The 16,133-nt window shown below is 39.4% G+C and overlaps 1 protein-coding gene across 1 annotated transcript; it reads left to right on the top strand.

The window, feature by feature from the left end:
• The first annotated feature begins 813 nt into the window (after window positions 1-813).
• LOC147605106 (uncharacterized) lies at window positions 814-2,799 on the top strand. The gene is made up of 2 exons (XM_086794228.1): window positions 814-1,363; window positions 1,482-2,799. Exons 1-2 carry the CDS (start codon window positions 917-919, stop codon window positions 2,574-2,576), a joined length of 1,542 nt encoding a protein of 513 aa, XP_086650354.1. The 5' UTR covers window positions 814-916; the 3' UTR covers window positions 2,577-2,799.
• The last annotated feature ends 13,334 nt before the right edge of the window (window positions 2,800-16,133 follow it).

Raw genomic sequence — 16,133 nt, 5'->3', positions numbered from 1 at the left:
GGAACAATATTTTTAAGAGTGCTTAAAATGCATTCTCAAAAGAGAGAGAGAGAGAGAGAGAGAGAGAGAGAGAGACCCTAGCAATGGTAAAGACTGACGCGGCAAGTTCTTTTTTATGCCTAGCATAGATGAGACTTCTGAGAGAGTGATGGGGGGAGGAAGGTACTTGTATGATTAAAAAATAGATCTTTAGAGTTACTGAGTTTGATAAATTTTGATTAAGTAATTTAAGGCATTCTTTAATTAAGGACCAAGGTATGGAAGGGCACCTATATGATAAAAAATTAGATCTTTAGGGGCACTTGTATGATAAAATTAGACCTTTATAGTTACTAAGTTGATAAAATTTGTTTAAGTGATTTAAGTCATTCTTTAATTAAGTACTTAGGTATGTTTGAAAACTAGTTACTAAGTTGATAAAATTTGTTTAAGTGATTTAAGTCATTCTTTAATTAAGTACTTAGGTATGTTTGAAAACTGTTGGTTCTATTTTAAGATTTATCCTATTCTAAATTATAGTTATGTTTATTGGGAAAATTAGGAGGTATTTTATTTTTTTAATAAATATATTTCTTAGAAAACTTACATATCTAACAAGAATTTGAGAAAACTTGCAATGAAGCAGCAAGATCTTCAGTTTTACTTTCAAGAATTATTCTCTCAATAAGAGATTTAAGGCAAATTTAGTTCTAATTTAGCCCAAGGATCTCGAGAAAAATGGAGGTTTCGCGAAGCGTCTGTCAACGAAGGTTCTAGACGGGGGCGTTTCGGACGACGATCCGTTATAAGCGTCGTTTTTGTGCCTACATCCTCACCTGTGCGACTGAGCAATTCTGCAGACTCTCTCTCTCTCTTTCTCTCTCTCTCTGTGTGTCTGTCTGTCTGTGTCTCTGTATCTTCATAGCCATACGCAATCATGAGACGATTTCCATCCTACGTCTACCCTAATCACGGCTACTACACCCCGGCCGCCGGAGAAGCCTCTCGCCTCCGCCGCCACTACCCCATCGCCCCCCATCCCACCCCCCATTCCGTCGTCACAATCCCCGTCCATGACTCGTCATCGTCCCCTCGCCCGCCGCAAGAAAAACCCTCTCCGGCTTCTATTACCCTTCCAGCCCCAACCCTCGACCGCGCCTCTGCCGCTACCACAATTCAATCCTGTTTCCGTGGCTTCGCCGTCAGGCGCCACAAGCCCCTCCTCCACCTCCGATCCATCGCTGCTGTAAGCCGTCAGTTGGAAGAGCTTCGGTTGGAACTGGAGAGCCCCGGTTTCTCAAGCAGGGTGAGAGCGAGCAATAAGGAGCGGCTGCGCTTCAACGAGAGCGTTATGGCCCTGCTCCTCCGCCTCGACGCCGTAGAGGTATGCGATCACTCGTCTATGTCTATCTGTTCTTGTCTGACTTTTGTGATTTCTCCTGCATTCTCTTATCCCCGGCAAAGAATGCGTTGGCTGACATAGTATGATGCCGACTCTGCAGGGTGCGATTCCGGAAGTCCGCAGCCAGAGGAAGGAAGCAACCAGAAAGGCCATCCAGCTCCAGGATGTCATCGACGCCATCATAATACGGGAAGAAGAAGAGGAACCGAACCCTAATCCTATAGAGGGACCTGCTTCTTTCGACAATGTGGCCAACATTCAGGTCTTAGACACATGTGCTGACGTGGGTCCTCAATCGGAGAGCTGTCCTGATCCCACGATGGACCTTATCTGTGCACCATATCTTGACGATGATGTATCTGCAAAGGCTTTTGCTACTGCTGCACCTCCAGAAGAGAAAGCTACAAAGGACTGTGCTATGTTCCCTCGGAATACAGAAGATACAGGTCATGATGCTGTGTCTGCTGCCACTGAAAGTGGGGAAAACAACAGCAACAACTCAGATTCTGCCATGGGTGCTGATGTTGAAATCCAGGATGATTTAGCTTTCGTTAAGCTCACGCAGGATAGTGGTGCTGATGATTCGGAGGAAGGAAGCCATGCCCACATGGGTGAGCATCTGCCCGCTTGTTTGCACAGAAGCATCGACCCAGACAGGATGGTATGTCCTGCTGCAAATGCTGAAGAAACAATGGAACATTTTTCTAATGTTGTGTCTGCTGGTGCCTCAATGACATCAGAAAGCTTCTGTCATAGGTTCTCTCCTAGCAAGGGCCAGTGTTCTGTCCTTGAAGGGATCACAGATGAGCCTGCCTCTCCAACAGAGGTTGCCACTGCAACCGAATGCAGGACTGTGTGTAAAGATGCAAGCCAAGACTCATCTGTGTTATTTCAACCCAAGGTAGCTGGTGAAATGGGCCAGGCAATCCCTCCATCTATCATCGCCGAGGATGAAGAAGCAGCTGACAGAGTCCTCCTCCAACAGCTCTCTGAGGATTGCAAGCAGCTCAAATCCCTCCTTGGAAAAGTACTCATCCAGAGCAGAGCACAGAGCAAGGTGATCTCTGCACTCAGTGACAGGCTCGAGATGCTTGAGCAGCAGCAGCAGAGCCAGAAGACCAAGTGCAAGAAGAAGGGCTCTAGCAAGAAGGAAAAATCTTATCATTCCAAGGCAAGAACCAATCTTTTTTTCTAGCACTAGGCCTCTCAGCAAGATAGAACAGAATACAATCTTTGTAAGGTGAAATGGAAAACCAACATTTGAAACCTTCCACAAAAATGTCACACCATATTAATATTTGTCCGTTTCTCTATGCTGTGAGTAGGGATACATCCAGTACATATAAGATCGTGACCCATTCAGTGCTTGAAAAAAACATATTTTTCAACCGATTAAAATAAAGACAACTCGTAAATCTATCCAATTTTTGTTTCCAAAATCTTTATTATTATAACTAGAATATATTCCTTAAAATAAGGGTTACTTACAATCTCAACCACTTTTTTTAAATGTCAGAGTATGATCCCTTTTGAGAGACAAACTCCCTTGCTCTTCAGGTTGTGACCTTCCACTTGCCAAGTAGTTGTAGATCTAGGATAACCATGCTGACAATGAGAGATCTCACCCACGAGAGTTGGACAATGAGGAAGCCAGGAAGCCTTTGTGAAGAGAGTGCTTGATAAGGCTGCAAGCCCCAAAAGGGGCTTTGAGTAAAGGGTAGCGAAAATGCATTGGAACCCAGAGAATACCAAGTTGTTAGACGAGTGATACCATGTTAGAATAGGTATAACGGTTGTTGCATATGTGTATATATATGTATCCTTGTACACTGTGCCTATTTTTCTTTTGCAATACTCTTCTATCACGGAGTGTACCTTTACGTAAATTGTCGTGATTCTTTGCTTTCTCATGAAATTACACAACTTATCGAATCTTAGATATTTCATTTGCATACCTTTTTCTTTCTCGACTAAGGTTTTAAATCTCTGAAAGTAAGCAAGTACCTCACGTTCTTTCTCCAGAAAATAAGTGGTGTGATCATCAATGAATGCAACATAATACTTGCGACCTCGAGGCCCTCACATTTGTGTAAGAGTCCTCATGCATTTTTGTTAGCTAAATTTGTTTATACAGCTCCTTGTCTTCAATATGAACAATCATTGTGTATATTAGGCTTTTAGATGTTGGACAAGTGCTCGATGTAGCTCCTTGGGTTTGCACATCTAATTCCATGAGATAGAGTGCCAGATCCGAGCCGTATAGAAAATCACTAAATAATTTTCCCATTAGCTTGCTTCAGTGCTCTATGTAGCTTCTTGGGTTTGCACATCTAATCCCATGAGATAGAATGCCAGATTCGAGCCGCATAGAAAATCGCTAAATAATTTTTCCATTCAGCTTGCTTCAATGCCAATGGTAAGTCCCTATTTCACTATATATGTACAGTGTTCTTTAGATGGATGGTAGAATAATAGAAAGTAGCACATTAATTGTGTAGAAGATAAAGAGTAGAATAGGTGCACACTTGGTGATGAACCCATCAAGGCATACTCTCATGTGAGTCGAAGTCTAGTTGGATGAGATATAGACATATTACACACTTGTGGCATAGAAACAACTTCTAGGAGGGGGGACTTAATTTAATTAATTTAGATTAAAGTGAGGTAGGGTGAAATTAGAAAGTGAACTCACGTGAGCCAAATGGGTGATGGAGAAACTTCATGTTGGATAAGCATATGAGACTTGGTATTGGGAAGCTTGATGTTTATAAGGGAGTTTGTATTCATTAGGAGAGGCATGTAGATGTTTTTGTAAAGTGGGAAATAACTATCTTAAAATTTTGTTGAAATGGAGTGTGTTGATTAGACACACCAACCGCTCATTTGCCAGGCACAAACACCAAGGCAATCCCAAGTCTAAAGGCAAGGAGTGTCAAAAGCTCTTCAACCAAGAAGTGTGAGAGTACCTATCCATAGCAAGGTTCCCAAAGGAACAAGGAGGCAAACATAGGGCATCATAAGTCCTCTTTTTTCTTCTTCATAGATTTCCAATAAGGACCTTAATCCTCTATTTCAATTACGAAGCTAGCTCTCTAGGTTTCTCATGAAGAGGAGGCATGGGCTCTTTAAATGTAGCTTGAAATTTCTCATTATACTCTCAATAGTATTGCCTACAACATCTTGATCTTTATTAGGCAATTTCCATGGCACCCTTCACACACATCTCAATAAAGGATGCATGTATATCTCATTCTTTTTTAGGCTATTTTATTTCTCCCCTGTAAGTAATGGCACGCGATCTAATAAATGTATTAATTATCTAATAAGCCTCTACTAAAAGCAAGTCAATTTGATAATTACACAAGCTCTACAAAATGTGATACATGTTCCAAAAAATAAATTAAGTACCCAATCATCCTCCATCGAAAAGAAAAAGTAAACTCTTGATCAAGCGTTGAGGCTTTTGATATGGATTCACAAGTGTTTTTGATCCATTTGTATGTCTCTGTTTTCTGGTGACAATAGAAAATGATAATACATTTGAGCATCCTTGCTCAAGAACATACAACTTTACTCTCTTTTTCTCCATGGCATCCTAGTGACCAATTGTAACCATCTCAAAGCTATCATCTCAAAGCAACTCTTAAAGCAAAATCCATGTACATGATCTATATCAATTTGCACTTGCATAAATTTTTTAAGTTGTTTAAAGCATATTAACAATGGTTAATAAATAAAAAAATTAGAAACTTCTATGCATTGGTCATTGAGGTGTACTTGGGTACTTACCAAAGTAATGTTTCAAAACCATGAGTCTTTGGAGTTCACCTGCCATTGAATCCACTTCACTTGTGCTATGGAAAATGTTAAATATCTAAAGGGTTAATGTAGTTACCTACTTGAAAATGATAAATATCTGAAGGGTTAATGTAGTTACCCACTTGAAATTTTGTACCGTGTTTGTTATCTGTCTATCATGGATTCTAATCATTAGGCAATCCCCACATGTTGAACCCATATAAAATATTGGCAATAGGTAATTAAAATCCTCTTTTGGGCATAACATCAAGCATCATATTCACATCATTAGCAATGATTTTATAAATTCTTTCCTTTGTAGGTCAACACGATGATATAATTTCTTCATCTCATCACCTTCATTGACATAATTTGTCTAAGAAGGTGACAAATCTTCTCTTACTTGGCCCTCTCTAGGTGCACCACAAAGTTTTGAGACCAATCATTTTCTTCCAAAACTTGTCCTTTTTTGCCTTTTTTAGCGACAGGTTTCTGAGTACAATAAAATAAAATACTACTATAAACATTAGACTCCACTCATGGCTAGGATACCTTTGATTATCTACCATAGAACCATGTGCTACAAGAAAAGGCCTTTCAATTTAAGAGGCATGAGTATCGAATTCACTTTCAAAACTAGTGTTATGGTAAAAAGTAACATGTTTGTTTAGTTCTAGGTACTCTTCACTCATCACTAGAACTATCACTTGAATCATCTTTCTCCTTTAATATTACACCTGATGTTCGCAAGAAGATGGTGGATTTATAGTCTTTATGATGGCACCCCAAGTCTTCCAAGGACCTTTTTGAAATTGTAAAGTCTTGGCTAGCTTAGAGATTATGCCACATGTGTCTTTTGGTTTAGAAATGGTACTTGAAGTTTTGCGTGAGGCTCAAGTACCTTCATGCCTTCACCTAAATCACTTCTTTCTTCATGTGAAAAAAAATCCTCTTGAGACAACTGGCGGTTGACTCATCCAAACTACTTGAACAAAAAAGAGCTCTCTTTCCAAACTACATGAACAAAAAAGAGCTCTCTTTCCAAACTACCTAAACAAAAAAGAGCTCTCTTTCCAAACTACCTGGTGGTTGACTCATCCAAACTACCTGAACAAAAAAGAGATCTCTTTCCAACAACATTCCTTGAAGATTTTTATTGTTGACTCACATGATAAATTACAACTATATTCTTTGTATTTTTGGTGGCCTAGATTGGAGGTGGGGAATCATAAACCTCCTCCAATTGAGAACTACATTTACATCCCACCTTAGCCCCCTAGCCTCCATTTAAGTATCTAGCACCATATCCTCCCCCTCACCTACAACATCACAAGCAAGTGCTATATCCACTTAAAAATTGAACCTTTGCAAGGAGGAAGGGTCATTATCTTCCATGTCAAGCACTCTATTAGAGTATATAGGAGGAGAGAGTAAATAAGACATTGTTGCTCCTAACTGTTGTAATGAAAGGGGCTTGAGTTTATACATAAGGAGAGGCTCATGGGCATTGTTATGGTTGGTCAAGTATGAGGCCCAACATTAATGAGTGTGAAATAGTGGGCAAGTATATAAGTGAATATTGTAACTAAGGTCACAACACACTTTTACTAATGAAATCATACTTCTTGGAGCTCCATGTTTCTATGACTATGGTGGTACTCCCTTGAGTGCATGTGGTACTCCATTATGAGTGCAATCTTTCTTTCTTTCTTTTCCCCATCATTACAGTGGTATCAGAGCCTTGTCTTTGATCCAAGAATTTTGAAAATTTTAAAAATTTCGGCATTTTCTTGATTTTAATTGATTTCTTGATCAAGAAATAGGGCATGAAGAGTGTGGAATGCTGGAATTTCCTTTGAATTTTGAATTGATTAAAGTTTTGGGTTCATGGGTTGGATGAGAACCAAATTCTGAGGCGGCCGCTCCAAAATTTGAAAGAAGGGACCAAATTTGGAAAAAAAAATTTGTTAATCTTGATTAACTTCTAATCAAAACGTTTATGTTTATTCTTCTTCACATGCTGAATTCTGAATTCTGAGGAAAATAGGGATTCATCTTGTTGCCATTAATCAACATTGTCTTTGGGTTTTGATGAAGCATTCCAAGATCTTTCCAATGAGCTAGATAATTTGTCCTACGTGTGGCTGGCCGTGGAGATGCATTAACGGACGCATGCTGCTTCAGAGGGGCTTTTACTGCCGTTTTCATGCAATTTGCGCTCCATTACGCTCCATTTAGCAAAAGCATTCTTGCTTAAGCTTAGCCTAAGCCTGGGCAAGCTTAAGCCTAGCAACAAGGACTTTAGTGGTTGTTGCGTTTTTTCTTCTACTTCGTGCTGCGCATAGTCGTGGAGAGTAGCCGTGAAGAAAAGATTTAGTAAAGGCAACTTTAAGCAGCAATTCATGGCGTTTCTTTTCCGGTCTTGTTCATTGAGGCCATTACAACAGCAAATCGTTTCTTCTTCATAGATTTCCAATAAGGACCTTAATCCTCTATTTCAATTACGAGGCTAGCTCTCTAGGTTTCTCATGAAGAGGAGGCATGGGCTCTTTAAATGTAGCTTGAAATTTCTCATTATCCTCTCAATAGTATTGCCTACAACATCTTGATCTTTATTAGGCAATTTCCATGGCACCCTTCACACACATCTCAATAAAGGATGCATGTATATCTCATTCTTTTTTAGGCTATTTTATTTCTCCCCTGTAAGTAATGGCACGCTATCTAATAAATGTATTAATTATCTAATAAGCCTCTACTAAAAGCAAGTCAATTTGATAATTACACAAGCTCTACAAAATGTGATACATGTTCTAAAAAATAAATTAAGTACCCAATCATCTTCCATCGAAAAGAAATCAAGTAAACTCTTGATCAAGCGTTGAGGCTTTTGATATGGATTCACAACTGTTTTTAATCCATCTGTATGTCTTTGTTTTCTGGTGACAATAGAAAATGATAATACATTTGAGCATCCTTGCTCAAGAACATACAACTTTACTCTCTTTTTCTCCATGTCATCCTAGTGACCAATTGTAACCATCTCAAAGCTATCATCTCAAAGCAACTCTTAAAGCAAAATCCATGTACATGATCTATATCAATTTGCACTTGCATAAATTTTTTAAGTTGTTTAAAGCATATTAACAATGGTTAATAAATAAAAAAATTAGAAACTTCTATGCATTGGTCATTGAGGTGTACTTGGGTACTTACCAAAGTAATGTTTCAAAACCATGAGTCTTTGGAGTTCACTTGCCATTGAATCCACTTCACTTGTGCTATGGAAAATGTTAAATATCTAAAGGGTTAATGTAGTTACCTACTTGAAAATGATAAATATCTGAAGGGTTAATGTAGTTACCCACTTGAAATTTTGTACCGTGTTTGTTATCTGTCTATCATGGATTCTAATCATTAGGCAATCCACACATGTTGAACCCATATAAAATATTGGCAATAGGTAATTAAAATACTCTTTTGGGCATAACATCAAGCATCATATTCACATCATTAGCAATGATTTTATAAATTCTTTCCTTTGTAGGTCAACACGATGATATAATTTCTTCATCTCATCACCTTCATTGACATAATTTGTCTAAGAAGGTGATACATCTTCTCTTACTTGGCCCTCTCTAGGTGCACCACAAAGTTTTGAGACCAATCATTTTCTTCCAAAACTTGTCCTTTTTTGCCTTTTTTAGCGACAGGTTTCTGAGTACAATAAAATAAAATACTACTATAAACATTAGACTCCACTCATGGCTAGGATACCTTTGATTATCTACCATAGAACCATGTGCTACAAGAAAAGGCCTTTCAATTTAAGAGGCATGAGTATCGAATTCACTTTCAAAACTAGTGTTATGGTAAAAAGTAACATGTTTGTTTAGTTCTAGGTTTAGGCCTCATCTCCACAATCTCGTACTCCTCCACATCTTCTTGCACTCTTCACTCATCACTAGAACTATCACTTGAATCATTTTTCTCCTTTAATATTACACGTGATGTTCGCAAGAAGATGGTGGGTTTATAGTCTTTATGACCGCACCCCAAGTCTTCCAAGGACCTTTTTGAAATTGTAAAGTCTTGGCTAGCTTAGAGATTATGCCACATGTGTCTTTTGGTTTAGAAATGGTACTTGAAGTTGCGTGAGGCTTAAGTACCTTCATGCCTTCACCTAAATCACTTCTTTCTTCATGTGAAAAAAAATCCTCTTGAGACAACTGGCGGTTGACTCATCCAAACTACTTGAACAAAAAAGAGCTCTCTTTCCAAACTACATGAACAAAAAAGAGCTCTCTTTCCAAACTACCTAAACAAAAAAGAGCTCTCTTTTCAAACTATCTGGTGGTTGACTCATCCAAACTACCTGAACAAAAAAGAGCTCCCTTTCCAACAACATTCCTTGAAGATTTTTATTGTTGACTCACACATGATAAATTACAACTATATTCTTTGTATTTTTGGTGGCCTAGATTGGAGGTGGGGAATCATAAACCTCCTCCAATTGAGAATTACATTTACATCCCACCTCAGCCCCCCCAGCCTCCATTTAAGTATCTAGCACCATAGTGACGTCCTCCCCCTCACCTACAACATCACAAGCAAGTGCTATATCCACTTAAAAATTGAACCTTTGCAAGGAAGAAGGGTCATTATCTTCCATGTCAAGCACTCTATCAGAGTATATAGGAGGAGAGAGTAAATAAGACATTGTTGCTCCTAACTGTTATAATGAAAGGGGCTTGAGTTTATACATAAGGAAAGGCTCATGGGCATTGTTATGGTTGGTCAAGTATGAGGCCCAACATTAATGAGTGTAAAATGGTGAGCAAGTATATAAGTGAATATTGTAACTAAGGTCACAACACACTTTTACTAATGAAATCATACTTCTTGGAGCTCCATGTTTCTATGACTATGGTGGTACTCCCTTGAGTGCATGTGGTACTCCATTATGAGTGCAATCTTTCTTTCTTTCTTTTCCCCATCATTACAGTGGTATCAGAGCTTGTCTTTGATCCAAGAATTTTGAAATTTTTTAAAATTTCGGTATTTTTTTTTATTTTCTTGGAAATTTTCTTGATTTTGATTGATTTCTTGATCAAGAAATGTGGAATGCTAGAATTTCCTTTGAATTTTGAATTGATTAAAGTTTTGGGTTCATGGGTTGGGTGAGAACCAAATTCTCAGGCGACCTCTCCAAAATTTGAAAGAAGGGACCAAATTTGGGAAATTTTTTTGTTAATCTTGATTAACTTCTAATCAAAACGTTTATGTTTCTTCTTCTTCACATGCTGAATTCTGAGGAAAATAGAGATTCATCTTGTTGCCATTAATCAACATTGTCTTTGGGTTTTGATGAAGCATTCCAAGATCTTTCCAATGAGCTAGATAATTTGTCCTACGTGTGGCTGGCCGTGGAGATGCATTAACGGACGCATGCTACTTCAGAGGGTTTTTTACTGTCGTTTTGATGCAATTTGCGCTCCATTTAGCAAAATCATTCTTGCTTAAGCTTAGCCTAAGCCTAAGCCTGGGTAATAAGCTTAAGCCTAGCAACAAGGACTTTAGTGGTGGTTGCGATTTTGCTGCGTTTTTTCTTCTGCGCATAGTCATGGAGAGTAGCCGTGAAGAAAAGATTTAGTAAAGGCAACTTTAAGCAGCAATTCATGGCGTTTCTTTTCCGGTTCCATTGCGGCTTGTTCATTGAGGCCATTACAACAGCAAATCGTTGCGTTTACAGCATGCTCTTCAAGGTAATAGCAGTAATTTACAGCAATTTTAATTCCTCCATAAATCCTTGAAGCTGCATTTTGGATTAAGCAAAGAGAGGCTTAATCAAGCCATAATACATCTAAAATCATTGGTGGGAGGCATTTTCAGTTTCTTTTGATTACTATGGCTTCAATCTTTTTGAAAACCTCTCTTCCATTGAACACCATTGAAGGAAGCATTGCATGAGGACATTTTCAGCTTCTTGATCACTATGGCTTCAAGCTTTTTGAAAACCTCTCTTCAAGCTATTTGAAACCATAGATTGAAGCCTTTGATTGTCAATGCTTCAAACACTTGCATGCTAATTGCAATGGTGGAATTCTCATGAGACTTAGAAGCTTTTCCATGGCCATTACATCCACCATGGAAGGTATTTTGGGATGCATCATATGAGCCCTTGATTTTCTTAAGCATTAAGCAAGCATCACTCCTTTGGTGTTCATTGAACCAATTGGAATCTACTTGCCATATGATTGATTGATTGGTTCATTGATGAGGCCATGGAGTAAAGGCAAAATGGCTTGAAGTGATGCAAATCTGTGAGTTGTGCTTGTGAATCACATGATTTTGGATGCTATGTGGATGTTGTTTTTGTAGTGATTGATGTGACGGAGCCACTTTGGATGAATGGAGAAAGCATGAGTACATGCTCTTTGTAATGCTCTTTGTAATGATGAAATGAAATAGCATGAGTCATGCTAAAAACATTGTAAGTACTCTTATCTTATCCTTTTGAGTCTACATCCACATACACTTCACTTGTATCCCACTTCAATTCATAGTATCTAGTATGCTTGTGAGGGTACCTCGGGCATTGGAGGAGAGGCGCAGGGGGAGCATGGCATGAACTCTCCTTGTCGCGTGAGTGCTTTTGGTAAAGCGGCAAGGAGGGGGGTTAGGTACTTGGATGTGAAGACTTGGCCCCAGCTTGTGCCTAGAATCAGACTAGGTACGAGGGTGGGAAGGCTTGGCCAGGAGATTAGCACAAGCATAAAGCTCTTCTTCGACACACAATCGACTATATTGCAAGCATGCCGGGGCTACGGAAGCCAATGATCACTTGATTGGGTATGCCATGGATGTTTGTTAATGATCGAAGCATAAGGGTTACATGAGCAAGCATATGCTTTCGATGATGATCATTTGGGGCATTACATCATGAGTGGATATTGGGAAAGTGCTTTTGCTTTTTGATTGAGATTTGGGCTAACTATGGCAAATTTTTGTGATTTTCATGCAATGTGCAGTGAGTAAAGAAGTGTAATTCAGTCCCAATCCGCTCAAGATCTCTCAAGGGTCTTTGGAAGTCTTGAAAGGGTGTCTTAAGGTGGTCCTAACTAGCCATCAAGTGGTTGATTCAAACACCATCTCAGGATACAAAGTGGACAGTTTTGTCAGGCTGAAAACCCTAATTCAATCACCAATATGCCTTCAAGAGACCATCAAAGTGGACATGTCACGGGTTCTAGGTTTGGGAACCCCAGCCCATAGTTTTGGATCCCATGGAAGGCTCTTCAAGAGGTGCTTACAATGTTAGTGGGAGATGGGATATTCCGCACAATACCCTTGGTCGTTCTACATTGGAATCACCAAGAGCCAAAGATGTGAAAGACAAGATTACACTTCCTAAGTTCAAAGGGGTGAATACAACCATCGAGGAATTGGAAGAATGGACTAGCAAGATGGAGATGTACTTTGCATTGTATCCCCGTGAGGAAGAAGACAAAGTACAATTTGCCGTGTTGCATTTGGAAGATTATGCCCATTCATGGTGGCGGTTTACTCAACATGAAGGCTTGTATTTTGACACTTGGGAAGCATTCAAACATACCATGTTTCAAAACTTCACATCTCCATCGGAACACGCTCAATTGGTGGGACAATGGTATGACTTAGAGCAAAAGGGAAGTTTCGTCAAGGAATATAGCAACCAATTTAGGAAGCTTTCCATGTTTATTGGAGGAATGAATGAATACAACAAAATGGTGAAGTACATACATGGATTGCAATCCTCACTTGGAGCTGATGTGAAGGCACAAAGACCTCAAACTTTACAAGATGCCATGTATTATGCGGAGGTCTTTGAATCTAAGTAAAAGGGAATGTTGCAAATAGATGGAATGCGGGAGAAACTAGGCCAACTACTTTCAGCCCAAATGCAGTAAAATGACCAACTTCTACCTCTTCAATACCATATGTACCTCGTGCAAGTTTCACTCCAACTTCTACTCCCATACAACAATACCCTAGTGTTTATGGACAGCCATGGTCATTGGTATACTTCACTATTCATAAATCAAGTTCAACAAGACTCCGCGGGCTTATGGATATCATAGAGAGTAGTCCATATGTACATCAAATAAGTGGACAGCTCTATGTGGAGTTTTCTTATGTAAGGCATTTTCAGAATTGCAACAAATGTACTTACACATTCATGTGGGAAGTCAAGAAGGATTCATACAGCAGCCCATACATTACTCCATACATGGTTTCGAGGGTGAAACCTTTGGGTGGGGATGGTTTGTAATGAAAGGGCCTTGAGTTTGTACATAAGGGGAGGCTCATGGGCATGGTTATGGCTGGTCAAGTATGAGGCCCAACATTAATGAGTGTGAAATAGTGGGCAAGTATGTAAGTGAATATTGTAACTAAGGTCACAACACACTTTTACTAATGAAATCATACTTCTTGGAGATCCATGCTTCTATGGCTATGGTGGTACTCCCTTGAGTGCATGTGGTACTCCATCATCATGAGTGCATGTGGTACTCCATTATGAGTGCAATCTTTCTTTCTTTTTCCCATCATTACAACTGTCTTCTTGCAAAAATAACAAATTTCTCTTTTTCCATGTTAGTGTCAACAACGTCCACTTTGTATTTTCTTCCTTCTCCCATCTCCCACTATGACCTCCGTGTCCTCTCTTAAACTATTCTCTCACTATGACCTTCTCCCGCTATGACCTCCTTGTCCTCTACCAAACTATTCTCTCCCTTGAATGCTTTGGCACAACTTTTCCCACCCTTAGACTCCTCCCTCTTAAGAGATTGAGAAATTTTATCCAATTGACTTCTCTGAGAAGAGTGATATTATTCTTGACACCCCTCTGTTAATAATCATGGATCTAGGGCGGCTCATAGCAAGCAATCAAATCCATGGTGAAGATTAAGAAAAAAAAACTACTACAAGATTATGCTAGAGATTAAGTGATAACACAATGATAAGGACATAAACTCAATAATCTCATTGTTCTAATCAAGATCCATACACCCATATTTATAGCCTTGGGAAGGTCTCCAATCCATTCTGTGTGTGCACCCTAGTGCCAACCATGTGTTTGTTTTAATGCTCGCACTACATGTGCCTCTTTGCACTTTCCATGTGCTACCTTTTTGACTTTTTACAATAAATGACCATACAAATCAACCTTTGCCAATGTACCCTTAGTCTATCCTTTTCTAATGTGCATACTTCTTCTCTTGCTCATGTGGCTCATTTGCTACTTTCCTTGTGCTCCATGGCACCACATTTCTCAACACCCTCCTTTGGTGCCATATTTCTAGGATACTACAAGGTATTCGGATACGAGGTTACAACAGTTCCATTAACCCCCCTCATTTCTAACTTGGCTAGGTAACTCAGAGGCTCTTTTGGCTTGGTTACTCTCTAGCTCAGAGGTTATTTTAGAGATGGTTGGGTTGATTTTAACTCTCATAGGGTGCTACTTTAGCTACTCTCTGGTGGTCGAGTGTTACAACATTTTAAATGATTTTTGGACTACTCATTTGGTGGCCTTTATAATGTTGGCTTGGGTAGTGAGGGAATTTTTACGCGCTCATTTTGCCACTTACACATGCTTGACATATATTTTTTTTCAGACCCATTTGCTTGCATACTCATGTGGTTGATTGCGACATTTTTACAAATGCTTGAAAAATTCTTGATGTTAATTTTGTTGATGTCGTTAGTGTTATTGCGTAAGCCCATGTTAATGAAGTGTTGATGCTAGCAAAGCTCAAAAAATTATCTTTTTGAAGGCTCGTGTGGACAGCCCCTTGTTAGAGGTCGTTTTACACCATGATGAAGATAAATCTTTCGCTTGCCGCTTCTCTGATGTCCCAGCCGCCTTGCTTCATTTTTTAAAAAAAAAACCTTCGCTTTTGTTGTCGGTGGCCCAACGCTAATGCACTGTAGCACTCCCTCTATAGCCTTACTATGTTGTATCACCCCCAGCGTCTCCAATGGCTTTATCTCCTTGCTGCCTAGTACTGAGATTTTCCCACCGTCTAGTGCTAAGACCTCCGCGCCTTCTCCGTCTCTATGAATCAGTCCCCACTATGTCTCTTCTTGGCATGGAATTCTCATGAGACGACCTGTATGATGTTAAGACTCTTCTTCAAGGCAAGCATCAAGCTGATAGAAATACTCGTTCAAAGTTGGCTTGAAATGAGAGAGACCAACTTAAACTAAAAAGGCCGAATACACACAACCCTAATGTTGCACATAAATAAAGAAGAACCTAAAGATTTCCTAATCACTAATCACACCTTTATTTACTTGATTGCTAGTGAAAGCTAATCACTTTGTTATGGCTAACCCCTAGGTGGCTCTAGTACCATGTTAATAATCATGGATTTGGGAGGACAGCTCATAGCAAGTAATCAAATCCATGGTGAAGATTAAGAAAAAATACTAATACCAGATTATGCTAGAGATTAAGCAATCACACAATGATAAGGACATAAACTCAATAATCTCATTGTTCTAATCAAGATCCATATACCCATATTTATAGCCTTGGGAAGGTCTCCTACCCTCGGGGGAGCTCCTACCGAGCTCCTACCCTAGTTGAACCTCCATTTCCTTCTCAGTATCCTAGGCTATACATACTTTGTTAGACACAAGCACACTAACTCAAAAATAAAACTTGCAAAGAAAATCTAGGGTTATGTGTCCGATGTGGGCAGTGTAAGCTCACCGCCCCATCACATGGCACCAGGGACACCACGTCACCCAAAAAAACTTAAAACAAAGGGTTATGTGTGCCACATGGCAACAACGACCCACGATGCCACGTCTCCAAAAAAATAGGGTTACGTGCCATGTGACAAAAAGCAAGCCCATGGGTGCCACATGGCGCATCAAATTCCATGTCACAAAAAAAGTGTTT

This window comes from Cibotium barometz, chromosome 60 (assembly GCF_041138505.1).
Source record: "Cibotium barometz isolate CiBa-2024 chromosome 60, ASM4113850v1, whole genome shotgun sequence".
Lineage (NCBI taxonomy): Eukaryota > Viridiplantae > Streptophyta > Polypodiopsida > Cyatheales > Cibotiaceae > Cibotium > Cibotium barometz.
This window is presented reverse-complemented; position numbering and strand designations above follow the sequence as displayed.

Coding starts and splice junctions, on each gene's coding strand:
- LOC147605106 (XM_086794228.1), top strand. CDS start 917: ATGAGACGATTTCCATCCTACGTCTACCCTAATCACGGCTACTACACC. Junction 1,364..1,481: donor TCCGCCTCGACGCCGTAGAG/GTATGCGATCAC, acceptor CCGACTCTGCAG/GGTGCGATTCCGGAAGTCCG.